This window comes from Liolophura sinensis, chromosome 8 (genome assembly GCF_032854445.1).
Source record: "Liolophura sinensis isolate JHLJ2023 chromosome 8, CUHK_Ljap_v2, whole genome shotgun sequence".
NCBI lineage: Eukaryota > Metazoa > Mollusca > Polyplacophora > Chitonida > Chitonidae > Liolophura > Liolophura sinensis.
The window spans coordinates 20,385,703-20,402,511 of NC_088302.1; the positions used below are offsets into that span (position 1 = coordinate 20,385,703).

The 16,809-nt window shown below is 37.8% G+C and overlaps 2 protein-coding genes across 3 annotated transcripts; one reads left to right on the top strand and one right to left on the bottom strand.

Annotated features, from left to right (window-relative positions):
* Window positions 1-254: 254 nt before the first annotated feature.
* On the bottom strand, window positions 255-10,737 carry LOC135472906 (dynactin subunit 3-like). Of its 2 annotated transcripts, XM_064752634.1 has the most exons (8): window positions 10,605-10,737; window positions 9,745-9,765; window positions 5,139-5,223; window positions 3,993-4,079; window positions 2,950-3,033; window positions 2,324-2,382; window positions 1,770-1,829; window positions 255-854 (listed from the first exon to the last, which is right to left on the bottom strand). In XM_064752634.1, the coding sequence occupies exons 1-8, from the start codon at window positions 10,698-10,700 to the stop codon at window positions 777-779; spliced, it is 570 nt and encodes a 189-aa protein (XP_064608704.1). In that variant the 5' UTR covers window positions 10,701-10,737; the 3' UTR covers window positions 255-776. The 2 variants fall into 2 exon arrangements, with proteins under 2 accessions (XP_064608704.1, XP_064608705.1); XM_064752635.1 differs by lacking the exon at window positions 9,745-9,765 and having other exon boundaries at window positions 10,605-10,700.
* Window positions 10,738-11,406: 669 nt separating this feature from the next.
* LOC135472907 (la-related protein 6-like) lies at window positions 11,407-15,588 on the top strand. The gene has a single exon (XM_064752636.1). It carries the CDS (start codon window positions 11,537-11,539, stop codon window positions 13,193-13,195), a length of 1,659 nt encoding a protein of 552 aa, XP_064608706.1. The 5' UTR covers window positions 11,407-11,536; the 3' UTR covers window positions 13,196-15,588.
* Window positions 15,589-16,809: the final 1,221 nt, after the last annotated feature.

Sequence of the window (16,809 nt, forward strand, 5' to 3'; positions counted from 1 at the left end):
CAGGATCCTCCCACCAATGCGGTTGTTTTGAGTTCTAGTCCAACTCACGCTGGCTTCCTCTCAGGCCATATGTGGGACGGTCTGGCAGCAAGCTGCGGATGGTTGTAGGTTTCCTTCAGGTTTTCTTCCACCATAATGCTGGCCGCCATCGTATAAGTGAAGTATTCTTGCGTACGGCGTAAAACACCACTCAAATCAAATTTCTTTAAATTATGTCCCCCCCCCCCCCCCCCCCAACAATGTAAATTATCCCTGCCATTCAAGAATGTGTTTGGTGGAATATTCAGCTAAGCATCATTTGCAGAAAAAAATGAAGAGACACCAGACAACTTCTGGTGTATTCCCACAATCATGCATGGGGAAATTCCCAAAATCATGGACAGTGAAATTTCCTTTTGTACAGTGTATTTGTGCAATGCCACATCAAGTAATTTACCTCACAAATGGTAATTATGGTGATTAATTGCGTATGCCATAATAATGAAGTAAGTGCGCACTTTGTCAACTCCACAAATAACAGTGCGTATTACATAACCAGCTCTCTTCACTGCTAGAGTGACTTAGAATATGAGAAATATCCAAGAGATAGACGACACGTGCAGGAGCACCAGAGCAGAGTCAGACAGAGAAAGAATGGGGTCTCGTGATTAGTTACTTACAGGCATAACTTTGCTATCCCCTCCGTGAAGATAATGATAAGCGCTAAATAGCTGTGAAATGAAATTAATAGAGTAATAAATAGGGTACACAGTCGAATAAATATTTGACACAGATGATCACTTTTTAGACTGGCTCATTTCCACTTTACACAAGGTTTCATTCCATTGCAGAAACTGTTTCCAAATTAACGTAATCTGAGACCTGGTTAAGGGTCATTCAGGATAAAGTTTCACATACCTAGGTACAGGACATACAGGACAGTCAGAATTTGTCATTTTTCTGCTGAATAGTGAGAGCTAATAAAACTTTACCATTAATATGAATTTTACCCCCTATTGAGAAATGATGGTAATTTATTTGTAGACTGTATACATACTCATACATGTACCTGCTTTAACATGTCACACACTAAATACAGAGTACATAAAATTCAACGAATCCTTTAATACCTGAGGCTGCTTATTTAAATTCAGCTGGTTCACTGATTAGCAGATTAGTCAGTAGCTATTATACATGATTTGGTGAAGTACGATAGGTGGCCAGATGCCTATGCATAACTGAATATTCATGAATATTCATATTCAACAGTGAACAACAACCACAGCAAGTGTTTTGTGTATTGTTACATGAAGTATTAAAGCTTTTTACTATTTTAGGCTGCATATGGGCTTCTCTGAAATGAAGTGTAATGAATTCCTTTGATTCCTTTGTTGCTTAACAGGATGTGGAAGTGAAAATCAGTTTAAATGGCACATCAGCCTTGTACTGGTTTGGGGAAATATCTGTACTTCTGTAACTACTTGACAAACTGCCCTCACCTAAAGCCTTGGCCAAAATTCCAGAAAGGAGCTAATTTCAAACACATGCACGCCTGCCCTTCCTGGTTAACAGTCAACTGTAAACTTCCTTCTCTAAACAAAATCTTCATAATCACATCCCTGCAAAGAATAAATTTAATATTAAACAAGGAAGTTATTCTATTATAAACTTTGATGAATTTCCCTCTAGCACACAAGCAAAGAATCCAGTGTCAATTTGAGGTCTCTCCTTATACCAAAATGATCAAATTTTCCTGAACACACCTCAAACACAGATAAAAAAAAGGATACTATTTTGTTGTAATCTGACAGGAGTTTTTCTGTCTCTTCACTGATCAATGCTGTCTGGTCCTGTAATTGAAATCATAGTCAGAGTTAACGTACATGTATGATCTTAATGTCCTAGACTTGAGGCATAGGTGAAAAAGTTGAATAGCCATGATAAATAGGTGTTTGGGTGAATCATGTCTCAAAACTTCAAAACTATCTGGGCAAAAATGGTTGTAAAGATCATAGTTTGGGAGGAATATGCCTGCATTTGTGCAATAAGTTGAGGTGGAAAATGCTTGAGAAGATCAGCATTAGGGTTAAACAGGTCTAAAAACTTCAGTATGGATAGAATAGGTGAAAAGGTGATATAGTGTTTGAGTGGAACTAGGCTGAAAGATCATAGTTTGGATAGAACATGCATGTAGTTGACAAGCTCCGGTTTTGGATGGAATAATGGTTGAAAAGCTCAGAGTTTAGATGGAACATCTCTGCATAGGTCATAGAGTTCGTACAGAGCATGGCTAAAAACAGTCTGAGTGTGGCCAAGGTGAAAAGATATGTGTACACTGGCCTACCTGTTGTTTTATTTGTATCTGGAACAGTTGCTGTAGCTTCTCAGTCTGAGCTGGCACAGCTGTGAACACAACACCACACTGTAGATCATCCAAATAAATTAACAACAATGCACAGTAAGGATACTACTTTGACTTTCCCACTTTAACATAAACATAAAATTTTATCCTGTGGCACAAGTAGCGAGCATGCATGCATGGCAGTCCACATCCTTGCATGTACTACATGTGCATAATGATTCATATAGAATTTTGCTTTAATGGATCATATCTGACCGGAAATCACTGTATCACATAGCGGTATTGTATCTGATTACCTTTGGATAAGAATGCGTTTGCTGTGAGTTTAAGTCCAGCTCATGCTGGCTTCCTCTTCAGCCATACATGGGAAGGTCTGTCAGCAACCTGCGGATGGTCGTTTTCTCCCATCATACTGCTGGCCGCCGTCGTATAAGTGAAATATTCTTGAGTATGGCATAAAACACCAATCAAATAAATAAATAACCTTTTGATAAGAGAATAGTGAAACAAGAGCATTTTGACAGGTAAATACATGCAATATGAATTACAAAAGGGATGCAAATTCCCATACCTGTCTATTGTAAAAAAAATTATATCACTACACTCACATTTGAGATGCTCGCTGGAAATGAACTTTGAGAGATTTTCTATTTCCTCCAACTTCTTCGCTTGATCCCTGATGAAATTTTCTTCTGCAAACCACAAAAAAAAAAATAGGTGACAATGAACATGACTTGATGCAGAAAAAGGGACACAGCTTAAGGTGTGAGTTCAATCCTGTCCTGGGGCAGAACGATACAAAAATTGTCCACAAGACCACGAAGCTGACTGTGAATTACCGCCTTAGTTTTGCCAATGACTTGTAACTTTCAGAAGGTACTTTCATTCCGCGGACTTGCATGTCGAAATGCTCTGTAACAATACACAAATTTTACTACGGATGTTGTCTCGGCTGTGAACTAGACCTTACCCAATATGAAAAGTTTCCTGGAGAGTCCACAATCCAAATAACAAGTTCTTACCACCACCCATTAGACATGTTACAGCAAGGGACTGAGAGAGACACAAAAGCTCCTGAGGAAAGGCCACTGGATATTGTATCTGAATATACTTTCACTTTTGCTTTTTACCTTTTTTTCCACTCGTTTAAATGCAGTCAAATGTTTTGATTGTAAGGAAGTCTTTACTGACAATATTTATAATGTCACCTATTTTCACAAGAACTTTTTCTACACCTTCACGCTCAGGTCTGAACTTTCCTCATTTAACATGTGACTGTGCATGAAAAAGTGCTTCAAATGAAATATCCACTTAAGCCTCGAGAAAAGTGGGTTTGTTAACATAATAAGTGTAATACATTACCAATATGGTCCATACAAAAACCTGTAAAACCCAAACATAAATCTGACTGCATTTAATTTAGTGACAAAAATCTTAACAAAACATGGGTATTTTCAGATACAATTTTCACTAGTCTTTCAACTGGTGCGTACTTCACTTTTTAGGTCGTATTTCCCTACATTGGAAATGTGACTTACTACTGGTGAAGTTTTCCATCATTTAGCATAACAGCACCTCATGTACATGGATCATTTCTATCTATATCCTCAATTCTACAAACAGTGGGACTGAGTCTTATCATTCCACATACCTGCCAGGATAATCTCTATTTTGGAAGCTTCAGGTAATGTCAACTGGTCTGTGTAGGAAGAGTCCAGGTATTTCTCTAGGTAAGGGACTAAAAATATTAAGAACAAACTTCTTTTTATGAAAGTACGACATCATTCATAAAATATGACTCTGAACTTGGCAAATGGTATTTTAAAAACAGACTGACAAAGATTAGTCTGAGGATCAGTCTGGTGTTTTCAGTCTATTGCTTGAAGTATTTCTACAGGAATACTTCAGGTGAAACTGTACATTGAAAATACAGCAAGGTCTGGCAGAAACCTGCGGGTGGTCCTGGGTTTCCCCCAGACTCTGCTGGGTTTCCTGCCACCATTATACTGGTCCCTGTCTTATACATGTAAGCAACATATTCCTGAGTATGGCCTGAAGAAACAGATAAATCAAAACATGACAAAACATGATATACCCTAATTCCTCAACCTTTTCACATATGAAAGAGCAAATTTCAGAGCAACTTATGCACATTTAATATGACTTTGGTTGGATTGGCCAGTTTCAGGGTTTCACAAAAGGCATAATTTTATCAGTCAACATAAAACAAATTACAATTCAAATTAAAGTAGTTATCAGCCTATAAATCTCTGGCTATGACTAAAATGACATTAACCCCAGGGGGCAATAATTTATTTATTTATTTATTTTTTTGATTGGTGTTTTACGCCGTACTCAAGAATATTTCACTTATATGACGGCGGCCAGCATTATGGTGGGTGGAAACTGGGCAGAGCCTGGGGGAAACCCACGACCATTCGCAGGTTGCTGACAGACCTTCCCACGTACGGCCGAAGAGGAAGCCAGCAAGCGGGGGCAATTAGTGATTACCATAGAGGAAACATGCATGTCTGCATATATCCATACCCCCAATTCATGTGTGTGCCCTAAAGAGATTGTCTCCTTTATACTGCGTATTCAGATTTTTCAGGCTGTAATTCTACGTTAAGAATTTTGCAATAGGCAGATACTCCAGCTAACAAACAAAGGCTTGGTGTTTCTTGGAAAACTTGGATACATGAGCTTCCACACTAATGGACATGCCAGATATCCCACCATTCCTTAGAATTTCGCATAGTGCCAACGATTTTATTTTCTGGTATGCTCGCTCACTTACTTTTGTCATAAGCCTTCGCCACTCGTTTCTTCCCAGTGACAGAACTATGAATCTTGCTCTGGACTGCAGCCAGACTATCAATACACTGTCAACATACAACAGTTGGTTACAAAATGTTGTCATAATCTTCATCCTAGCAGATCTCCCTTTACACAATTCACATTTTTAAGTACCTTCACAGTTATATCACACAGCCATATGCCTATGAACCAAAACATGCAAGAAATCCATTAAAGGTGAACTGTAAGGCTTTCAATTTTCATAACATTTGTTGCCAACAGGCTCTTGCTGTTATTGTACAAGATCAATATGGAAGTTGACTGGAGGTGGGATGAATAAACCAAGGGTAAGCTTCTACGATGTCACAACATTGCAAAATTCAAGGGCGGCAAGCCTGGCATTTTGAGGAAATTACATGTATAGTGTGAATGAGTGAGTGCTTGGGGTTTAATGTCATACTTAACAATTTTTCAGTCATACGACGACAAAGGAGTCGTTAGAGTGCATGTTATGTGCCTCCTTGTTGCAGGTTTCCACCGCTCTTTTATCTAGAGCTGCTTCACCTAGACAACTTACAGAAGGCAGGTAAGCCGACCCGCCTGTGACATTATACTGATATGCGTCAACCAGTTGTTGCACTTTCCCCTTAATGCTGAATGCCAAGTGAGGATGCTACAACTTCCTCCTTTTTTTTTTTTAAGTCTTAGGTGTGACTTGATAAAGGATTGACCCTAGATCTACTGCTCCCGAAGCTGACGCTGTACCAACTGTGATATGTGGGTCAGTACATGTATAGTAAGTTTATTTCTGGCCCAACATAAGCTACAAATTGCATATATGTATACAAAATAATAATAATAAAAAAATAACCCCATGATCATGTATTTATGTGTAATCCAACAACTTTAAGTTTCGGATCGAAGATCTGCAGTTCACCTTTACATATCATGCTTCCAAATTGGCTGTTAATAACCATGTCTAACTATCTGTGCTCACAAAGTGACAATATATACTGTGATCGTGTAGTATGTTTAGCATACAGTATACATGTACACTGCTCCACAGATTTATACAACATACATGTACTTCCCGACTGTGTGTGTATTAAAACAGCTAACTTGTCTGGTGTTCAATCAACATTTACAAGTCTTATATGTATTGTAACTTTCATTTTAAATCTATATCTATATCATAGTAAAAAGAACAGTATCATGGTATGCCATTGGGATCATGGTACATGACCACTGGGATCGTGGTACAAGACCACTGGGATCATGGTAGATGACGTCAGCATAAGTCACAGAGAGTGACACAGTTAAAGTAGGAGGCATAAGACTAAGATAACAGTTACTTGCAAAGGTAACACACATTCTGTACATGTACTTGCAACTTGAACATACATGTACATCTATGTGTCTTTGGTACCTGTATTTGGACATTTATGAAAAGTACAACACCAGTCTTCCATATCTTGTGGTCAAACATGTATGCAAACTGCCAACACTTGTACTTAATTTCTCAGCAAATAATGCACAGCATGGGGAAACAATCAAATGACAGTTATTGTTTAAACTAAAAACTAAGTAACACTTACAAACATTTACACATGCCCATAAAAACCTTGGGCATACATTTACATATAGTTGTAAATTACGCCTATAATGGTCACATTTGACTGTACATGTATATCTCCGCGCAATGACCCAGGAGCCTCCTACCATTGCAGTTGCTGTGAGTGAAGTCCAGCTTATGTTGGCTTGCTTTCTGGCCGCAGATGGGAAGGTCTGCAAGCAACCTGAGGATGGTCATAGGATTTCCCCCGGGCTCTGCTCGGTTTCTTTTAAACCATAATTCTGGCCGCCGTCGCATAAATGAAATATTCTTGAGTACGGCGTAAAACACCAATCAAATAAATAAATAAAATTGATTAAAATACAGCATAAATGCATACAATTCTCCTTTTCAGCGATAAAATAACATCCCTCACAATCCCAGACTAAACCAGGGTGAGTTCTTTCTAGCTGTAGGATATACATGTATGAACAAGTATGTAAGGATAATAAATCAGCCAGACTAGTAAGTCAGTATTAAGATAGTTGAGCACACAGTTACATGTGGCTCAGGTGTACATGTAACATAAGAAAAATAACAATATTTGTACTTAGAGAATTCCTGCATACTATACAGTTATATGTAATTCCAAATGCCTAATCAAATCAGTTTGGTCTTTAGAATAAAAGCAGGAAATAGCCAACTCTGTTAGTTTCTGTTTCATGAAATTATGAAATTCAAAACACAAGTAAAACAGAAGTACCTGAACATGTACCATGCATGCTAATACTGGGTTATAGCTTTATAGCAGTTCAAGCCAAGCAAGACGTGAACTGAAGTCATAACCAAATGTCCACCAGACACAATGCAAAAGATGCCAACTGCAAACATCAGCAACATTTCAGATGAGGTGAGATGCAATGCCTTCCAATATGCCAAAACCACATTTTTTTTAGGAGTACTATGATAAAATGAATTTGGAGACAACTAATGGCCTTTCAAACAGATAAGCCATCTGCATTTGCATGCTTTAACTTCAGGGTCACTGTTTTTTGTTTTTTTTTTGAACAAAGTTATAATAATTTATAAAATACACAAAGACAGACAGGAGTACATTGGTGCAGGTGCTATGTACTTGTATGTATTGTTGATGCTCCATAAAATTGTCGAAATCATTGCAATTCACCTTTAATAAGTTTGAGATTGAAGGAAACTAAAAATGGGTAATAATGCAGACATAGGCTAATAATGCAGATAAAAGGTTGATGTAATTGTAAGTTTAAATAAATATACACACTGTCACAGAAACAAGCAAGTTTTATATCCATGTTGTATATAAAATATAGCACCTTTTACAAAATCACGACTCCATGGTCATTGAACAGTTGAAAAATATCAAAAAACCTGAAGTAAAAAATAACTGTTCCAATTTTTTTTTACAATTTTGATGAAGGAAACAATGCCATTTATGACAATGAAATAAAAGAAAATTTCTCAAACAATTTTTTTTGTGAACTAGATTTCTCAATATACATGTATCTACCAGTATGTTCAGATATTTCAACTGACATGTGTACAAAAAGTCACTGTTTTCTGGCTTTTCAGATGATGCATTTTTGTATATAATGAAACTTCATACATGTACACAGACTAAAGCCACATACAGTTGCATGTGAACAAAGGTAACAAAAAGCAACAAGTACACCACATCATGCCACCTCAATAATACAAAAAAAAATTCTTTCAGGAATTGGAAATTATTCAGGTGAAACTGAACTTATCTATTTGTGGTATAATTTCTGGTGTGGATGTGCATATTGTACATATATCTACGTATGCTGAATTATTGATGTGTTGTATAGGTAAGTACGTGTAAGGGATATCTTCAGAGGAAAACATTTCAATCTAATTTAATAAATATACACATTTATCATTTAGGCCAGATTATAACATTAATTACAGAACAAGTGTTAAATCAAGCTTCAGCAGATGCATTAATTTACCAGTGTAAAACTGTGTCAGTTTGCCGAAGAAACAGTTTTCATTTTTTAACTTTTCAGATCAAATTTTATACATTGCAGTGTGTTTTGAACAGCTGGGCTACCTTCATATGAAAGTGTGTGTATTTAAAAACAGAACAGAACTAAAGAACAAACTTTCAGAAAAGTTAGTAACTTCGAATTTCTGAACACAATGACTGCTATGTTATAATATGGCGATAAAGTTGGCCGCATGTACATACATGGGTATATATGCAGCTCTGAGATTGGTTAGCCATGTTCCCAGCTTAACTTCTACATTAATTGCTCTGAACCCTTACATTTACTAACCTGGAGCTTGGTCCTGTCGTCTGCGCTGTCTCCAAAGTGTGAATGCTGTACGCCATAAAGAGAGGTGTCCCATGATCTTAAAGTAATTCTGAACTCATATCACATCATTATTTGGGAATAATAAAGGCCATAACATCACAAATACACCCACCCACTCCGACAGCATCAGGACTTTGCAAGCCATAATTTTCAAATCATGTGACTCAGTTGACAGGGGCTCAGCTGCTCTTCCCAAAATTAAGACCATCCTTTTTTACAATATAATTGATTACAGATGATTTCTTTTCATTATTAACAAACCAATTAATGTTAAGACTCCCAAGCAATTCGTTAATCGCTCGTTTAATGGTGTACATCTCATTGAGTTCAATGAAATCATTCCATGAGTTTATCTTTTTTCGGACGATGTCGAGTGCAGCCAATTCAAACGGAAAATGGCGATCAGTGAAGTTTGGCTTGCCCCCAATGTAACAGATACGTTTGTTTTAATTATGGTCTTTACTATTCACGAATAATTATGTGATATGAAGAAAGAATTATTGAAGGTTACAGGAAACATGTTGACACATTGAGGACAGCACACATGGAAAGACCCAGTTCCAGGTTAGTAAATGGAAGAGTACAGATCTGTATTTCTCCAAGCTAAGCTGGGAAGAATGAAACAGATCTCAGATCTAGTAGGCCTATATATGTTATTTTGTATTTCGACAGCACATGTACATTACCTGCTGCTGGGGAATTTCATCCTGCACAAAAAAACAACAAAGAGAAAGAAAGAAATGTAAATGAAAGTCATGCAAGTACAACATGACAATAATGAACTGTGCCAGACTCCAGCATGTTACTGCGTGTCATCACAATAGAACATGCTGCAACACAGATGCACTGATAACATGTTAAGTTCACAGTTAATACATAAAAAACACTGGCTAATTCCTCGTCAAACTCAGTTACTATAAAGGCCTATCAAAGCTAGGCCCCAGCAAGGGTGTTGATGCGATGGTAAATCATCCAAGCATTTAACAAATGACATTTTAGTAAGATATGCAGAGTTCTACAATGAATTTGCATAGTTCAAGGCAGAGTTCCCCTTGTTACCTCTGGAGGTGGCAACAAGTAGACAATTCTTGAACAGGAGTGTTTTCAGACATTAAGAGCCCCTATTACCTAAAAAGCTGTCTTTGCATCTGTATTTTGGACTTACTCTAGGTATAGCTCCTGTATACTGAGAGATTTTGCAATTTTTGAACTAAAGAAATGGCTTGTACCTGGTGCCGAAAGTTGGTGGTTTCTCCAGGCATTTCTACACCCATAAATTTGACTTCAACTGTACTGTTAGAAAGTCTTGAAAACGACATTAAAAACCAATCACATTAAATCCTCAATCAGAAACATTCCCATATCTGTACCATAGTGCTAGTTTAATAAATGTAGCTAGTAACAGGGTCGGTAGCCTTCTTTTAACGGAAACTGGCCCTTCTATCATACTAAATTTGGGTACGTTTTCCACGTAGAAGGTGGTTGTGATGTCTTCGATGATTAATACAGAATAGCAGCTGTTGAACGTGTCATATCCTATCTTTACCTTTGGGTACATGGAGTCTTTGTTAGCGGATCCAAACACAAGATTCTCCAGCTGTTCAATACGTTCTTCAAGAACGTCGAGCTGACGTTCCGCCATTTTGATGAAAAATATTGTACTTCGCTTTTGCGATGTCAAAAATACGAAAAAACGGACTATACACGAATTGCCATGGAAATCATGATCAGAGAAGGCGGAAAAAATAAAACAAAGCTTCAAACATTCATATGATTAAAATAATTTGCAATAATGTCAAACATTGAGCTACCGTTGGCTATGTTTATTTGTTAAATTAAGAAACATTATCCTCAGCAATATACTGCTCACTCACTGTCCTTTTAGTGTTATTGTTAACAGTAAAAGAAACTAGCTCGATACACCACTAGAAATGCATATTGAATACGCTGATTAAAACCCTTGTAAATTTATTTATTTATTCATTTTATTCACTGGAACATGAAGGTACTGTATGGCCTATCACTTATTTTCTTACTCGGAAAAACCATAAACCATAATCAGAAAAATGAAGAAGATTATACTCGCAGACTATGAGTATGGATCACATTTGGAATGAGGGCACGACATAAAGCACTTGATGACGTTGTAGACGCCTACGACAACAAACAACACGTGTTCGACCAAAATCAGTTACTGACATCACACACTTGGCTAATCAAAACGTCGCACAAACCCTTGTGACGAAAATTTGATCCAATGAACGAAGACCTTGCCCAGCTCCTCGGGTTGCTGGGCATGTCAAATACGAAGCTTTATTAACATCCGGCAAAATACGGCGTGGAGTGCAAGAAGACGGCGTTTTGCCAGCCTTGTTTCGCACAGTTCAGTCACTCTTTTTCTTCCAAAACGACGACGAATTTAAACCAGTGGTACAACATTTTGTCATAATAGACGTCGTTGGTTGGACTTTAGTAGAGATGAGTGAAGTTGAAGACAGGGTTGCGGTGACAGAGGCGGCTGACGGAATCCAGACGTTGACGATGACTGTGACAGAGTCGCAAAGTCAGCAAAGTGACTCTCCTTCTAACGTTTCAAACAACAGTCTGTTTGACCCAAATGGTGTGGCACAAAGTAATCCCAGACAACTGGTTGATCTCGTTGACGTGGGGATTTGCGATAGCAAAACCAGAGTCGTCGGCCCTGCCCCGACGCTGAGGGTTGAAAAGTTACGTGACGAAGATTCAGTTAGTTTGAACAGCTTAGCGTACACGAGCGAAGAGGAAGGCGGGAGTCATGATGTGTCCGATATGGACGCTGACCATTCGGACAGAGGCGACGGCAACAAGCCACCACTAGCGGACTTTGTACCCCCTGATGACGAACTGAAGAACAAAATTATAAGCCAGGTGGAATTTTATTTTTCAGATGCAAACATTCTGAAAGATGCCTTCCTGCTGAAGCATGTTCGCCGAAACAAACAAGGCTATGTTAGCATAAAATTGATAACCTCTTTTAAGAAAGTGAAGTCTTTGACTAAGGATTATCGTGTAGTAGCCTATAGTTTAAGTGCATCTGAAAAGTTGGAAGTGAATGAGGAGGAAACAAAAGTGCGTCGTAAAGATCCACTTCCAGAGTTTGATGAGACAACACCTTCCCGATCAGTTGTTGTTGTTAACATCCCTATAAACCCACCTACCATTGAAGGTATTGCTGAAATGTTCTCCAAGTGTGGTGAAGTGGCACTTATTCGCATTATTCGTCCTGGAAAGTCCATTCCCCAAGATGTGAAGAAGTACTCGTCCAAACACCCTGAAATAGGAACCACTATTTGTGCAGTGGTTGAGTTTGAAAAGCATGAATCTGCTAAAAAGGCATGTGAGTTGATGACAAACTCAGATGACTGGAGGAAAGGCATGCGTGTTGTTCTCCTTGCGGTGAACAAAAAGAAGGATAAGGATGGTGGAAAGAAGGTGGATGTTATAAATGTGGGAGGAGCAGGTGATCAGCAAGGGGACATTCATATAGAGAAAGACCCTGAGGGAGAGCATGGTGACCAGACCAAAGACCCAGAGAAAAAGCGCAGAAAGAGAGGTGCTCGTAAAAAGAAGAACCGAGTAGATGAACTGACCAATGAAACTGAATCCTGCTACAGTAGTGGCTCTGAGGCGGAACAGGCGTCTAAGCCCCAGTCCTCCAGCCTTCAGGTCAATCAGTCAGGGCTTGACCCTAATCGCTTGAGTCCACACGGTACACCCAGGTCCAGCCCACGTTCTAGTCCCATGTCTAGTCCTCGCAGTCGGCGCCGTGGGGGCTACGGCAAATCCCCACTCCTGGAGAGTCCCAATGGCAGCCCGCGCCCAAGTCCGCGTAGCAGCCCAGAGATGGGCCGCAAGCGTGTGGATTACTCCTCAGGTGGGGACAGTTCTCCGTCCAGCCCGTGGGTCCAGCGTAGAATCAAAGCTGCGCAGGAGAGGAGTCCGTTGGCCCAGAATGGTAGTCCTCGTGGTAGCCCTCTACCTGGGCGACGAAACATGTCGAACATGATGGGGGTAGTACGACAGCCTCTTGGACCAGATGGGTCTAAAGGTTTTTATGGTGGTAAGGGTAGAGGTCTGCCTTTGTCCACCTCTGCGTAACAACTCAATCCAGAATTTCTTCACTGTGTTACAATATTGATGTGTTTGAGTTTGCACAAGGTCGTATGCATGCGAACTATGTTTTAGTTGTATATGATGACTTTTAAGAGAACAAAGATAGTATGCTTGGGTGAAAAGTTACATGTGAAAGGCATTTATGCATAAGGCATGTGCACATTTACATTTCTGTGCTTATTTTATTCCAAAGCGTTGCATTTTGGCTAAACAAAAATATGTTTATCAAAAAGGATTAAATTGAAATATTTGGATGGTATTCCAAGAAACTAGTTTACTAAACCAGATGTGCACAGAAGTACATATCTCTTTACTAGCAGATTATAATCAAATCCAGGTTACATTTCCTTACACTAGTGGCCAGTGTCATAATGGAGAGAGACTCGTCATTTAAGAGTGAGAACATGGAATGATTAGTTTTTATTTATAAAGGCACGAGTTATGTAACAGTCGCAAGATTGTTTATAATGTTATACCTATGGACACACATTTGATGTGCTGAATGTAGTTTATTTCACAGAGAATTTCACAGCCACCTGACTTGAATGATATTAATTTTTACTTTTCCTTACTATTCAGACCTTGGTGCTTTATGCCTTAACCGTTTGGTTATTTAAAATGTGTTTGTGTATGGTTTGATTGAAACTGAGCAAGGTCATGAAGTATTTGTGTGTTTATACCCCTATTGATAGTTGTTGTTTTCATTACGATAGTGGTAGTAAAATCTTTCAAAGGAAAAGGAAATAATTATTTTTTGTCAACAGCCAGTTTATTTTAAATGGACTTGTCTTGAAGGTACTAAAAAATACTTTAAAAAATTGTTGTTATTTTACTGAATTATATAATTTTTGTTGGGTTTTTTTTAATTACCTGCTAACTCAGCAGTGTGGTAATTTTCATTTGGTAAATTGACCTGTTGAAAATTTGGACATGAGCTTTATGCACTATGTTTCGTGTACATTTCCAAGTTCTGGCTGGCTGTTCTTCAGATGTCTTCATGTTTTTCAAATCCACACAGTGATCTGTTTGTCTGTTTGTGCTGTTTCTTAGATGTGGAGTCTAGAAGCAGAGTAGGGTTTTACAAAACCAAAAAATAAAAAAAAACCCACAACAATATGAAACTATGAAATTTCCCCAACTGTATAGTTTCCTGTTATCGTTCTCATTACCTTGTACCAAAGCAGGGAAATAACGAGCAAAAACACAGTATGTATTTTGTTCACAGTACCTGTTAAATTTGCAAGTGGTATCTGCAGTACAAGTGACTTTTGCGGTGTTCCATGATTTTCTTGTTTCCCATAGCTGTAGCCATATCCTGATATGTTAGATTTTATAGCTAAAGTTAAGTAGCCAAAAATGTTAGTTTGTCTCTGAACGTGATTTAACTATACTGCATCTTCTACAATTTAAGATATAGATAGTTAGCTGAAATAATGGTCATTTTGAGGATGAGGGTCGGGGAATAATGACACGTTAGAGAAAAAAAAAATAACATTTCATCTGCGCCATTCCAGAAAAAAGAAAGCTTTTAATATCGAGAACTGGGACCACTTTCAAAAATCTTTGTAAGTGATATTTTTTGTAACTTTTTTTTTTAGTAAAAGATGTCTGGATTATGCTGCCATAAGGCGACGTCATTACCTGTGCTGAAGCTGGATATTTTTTTTTTTTTTTTTTTTTTACCTGTAATCTTTAACCTTTTCAACAAATATTTTGACATATTGCAGTAAATATGTACAAGTGTAGAATATTTGTTCAAAGTTGTCAGAAATAAATATGGACATTTTAGACCTTTGTATTAAACCTTCAGGATGCTATATGATTTTTTGAGACTAGGCTTTGTGATGTTTCGTAATTTTGTGTTACTTTAAATGCTTGAAGGATAACTACAAAATATGGTCAATATTCTGCTGATGCTCCACAGCCATTGCATATCATATGTAGATTTATGTTTTGATCAGTACAGTTCGTCTGATACTACATAAAGTACATTTCTTACAATTCTATATGTGGGGTAAATGATATTCCAGAGATTGTGACCTGAGCCACAAAATGGATTTTCTTTGTTAAAAAGTACCTCATGATGGTTATAAAAATTCATATACTCCAACCTCAATGCTCAATATGTTGTATATTTTTGTCATTCAATGAAAACCTGTTAACATACATTTACCCTATATGTATATGTTAATTTTAATGGTTGAATTTAGCCTTGTAGAAGTATACACTGTACTGGTGTCTTGATTGGTGTAAACTTCATGTTATACATGTGTTTGTACGGTGATGTGTCCATAGGATGGCTGTGTGGAGCGAAATTAGGTCAATCTGACCTAAGGAAGGGTTGACACTTGACCTTTTAGACTTGTTATCGAGGGTGGGGGGGGGGGGTCTTATGTGGCAAGATAAGATAATCCTGGCATAATTGAATCCTTGTCATCAACAACTTAGGTATACATATATATTCAGGAGTTATTGATTCATATTAATGTTGATATATTGTGACCCCACCTTATCTCTGAGACAACAAAAGAGATCCAGTAGTTGTAGACAGGGGACTGTGTTGTAAAGTATACAAGCTGGCTCAGTAATTATTGCAACATTTGTGCTGAATAATACACTAGAATAAAAAAGGAAATAAAATCTTTTTTTTTTTTTTTTTTCTTTCTTATATGTGATTTAGGTTGGTGCTGTAGAGGCCTGGAACTATATATACTAACAAAGACATTATTTTAGTGGCAGAGGTTTTGTTAATTTATTTATTCATGTGACATCTGTATAGACCAATCAAAGTGTTTGGCTCAGTTTTTCTCTGCTGCTTTCAGAAAACATTCTCTCAGGTTTGTGATTTAGTTTTTTAAATCCTTTTTTTTTTTTTTGATGCAGAGCCATAACTGATGGAATTGCATTTAGTACAAGCCGTACTGGTGTAAGAAAGTACAAATCCCTGAGTGGGCCATAAATATGCATGTAAAAGTACATTTCTCATGGGTTTTTTTATTCATGAAGAAACTATTCATGTTATCGCTACACCAAGGTGTGTTCTACTGTATGTATTTAATGCAAAATTCTGCATAATTTCAGTTATAAAGTAGCTCTTTATCAGGTTTTATTGAGGATTAGGCCCCAGGGGGATTTCTGTTGTGGTTGGATAGGTTTATCACTGTTATGTATAGTATTGGTAGCCTGCGGTTCATTGTCCCAAGTATCAGAGGACTGCGTGAACACGCGTGAATGCTGATGTGTGACTGAATGAACTTTTGGATAATTTTAAGGTTAACAGGGCTAATTGAACCAAACTGCCTGTGACTGAAGTTGGAATTTCCAACTTCATTTAGGAGTCTCTAAATGTCAAGTAATATAGATTTAAGTATAATCTAAAACTCTAAGCCAGTGCGATGTGTGATGGAATCTGCTACTGGTAAAAGTTGAATAAAGTGTTTCTTCAACAAAATCAAAATTTAAAACTTTATTATAACTTGTATGCTGGTTGGTGATGGTTGCAGACATTCAGAATTGTGGCTCAAGTGGAGTCTTTTTCCGATGGTCTAAAGTTTTAGGCTGAAAACATTTGTTTGAAAATTGGCCTCATGGAATTGTCT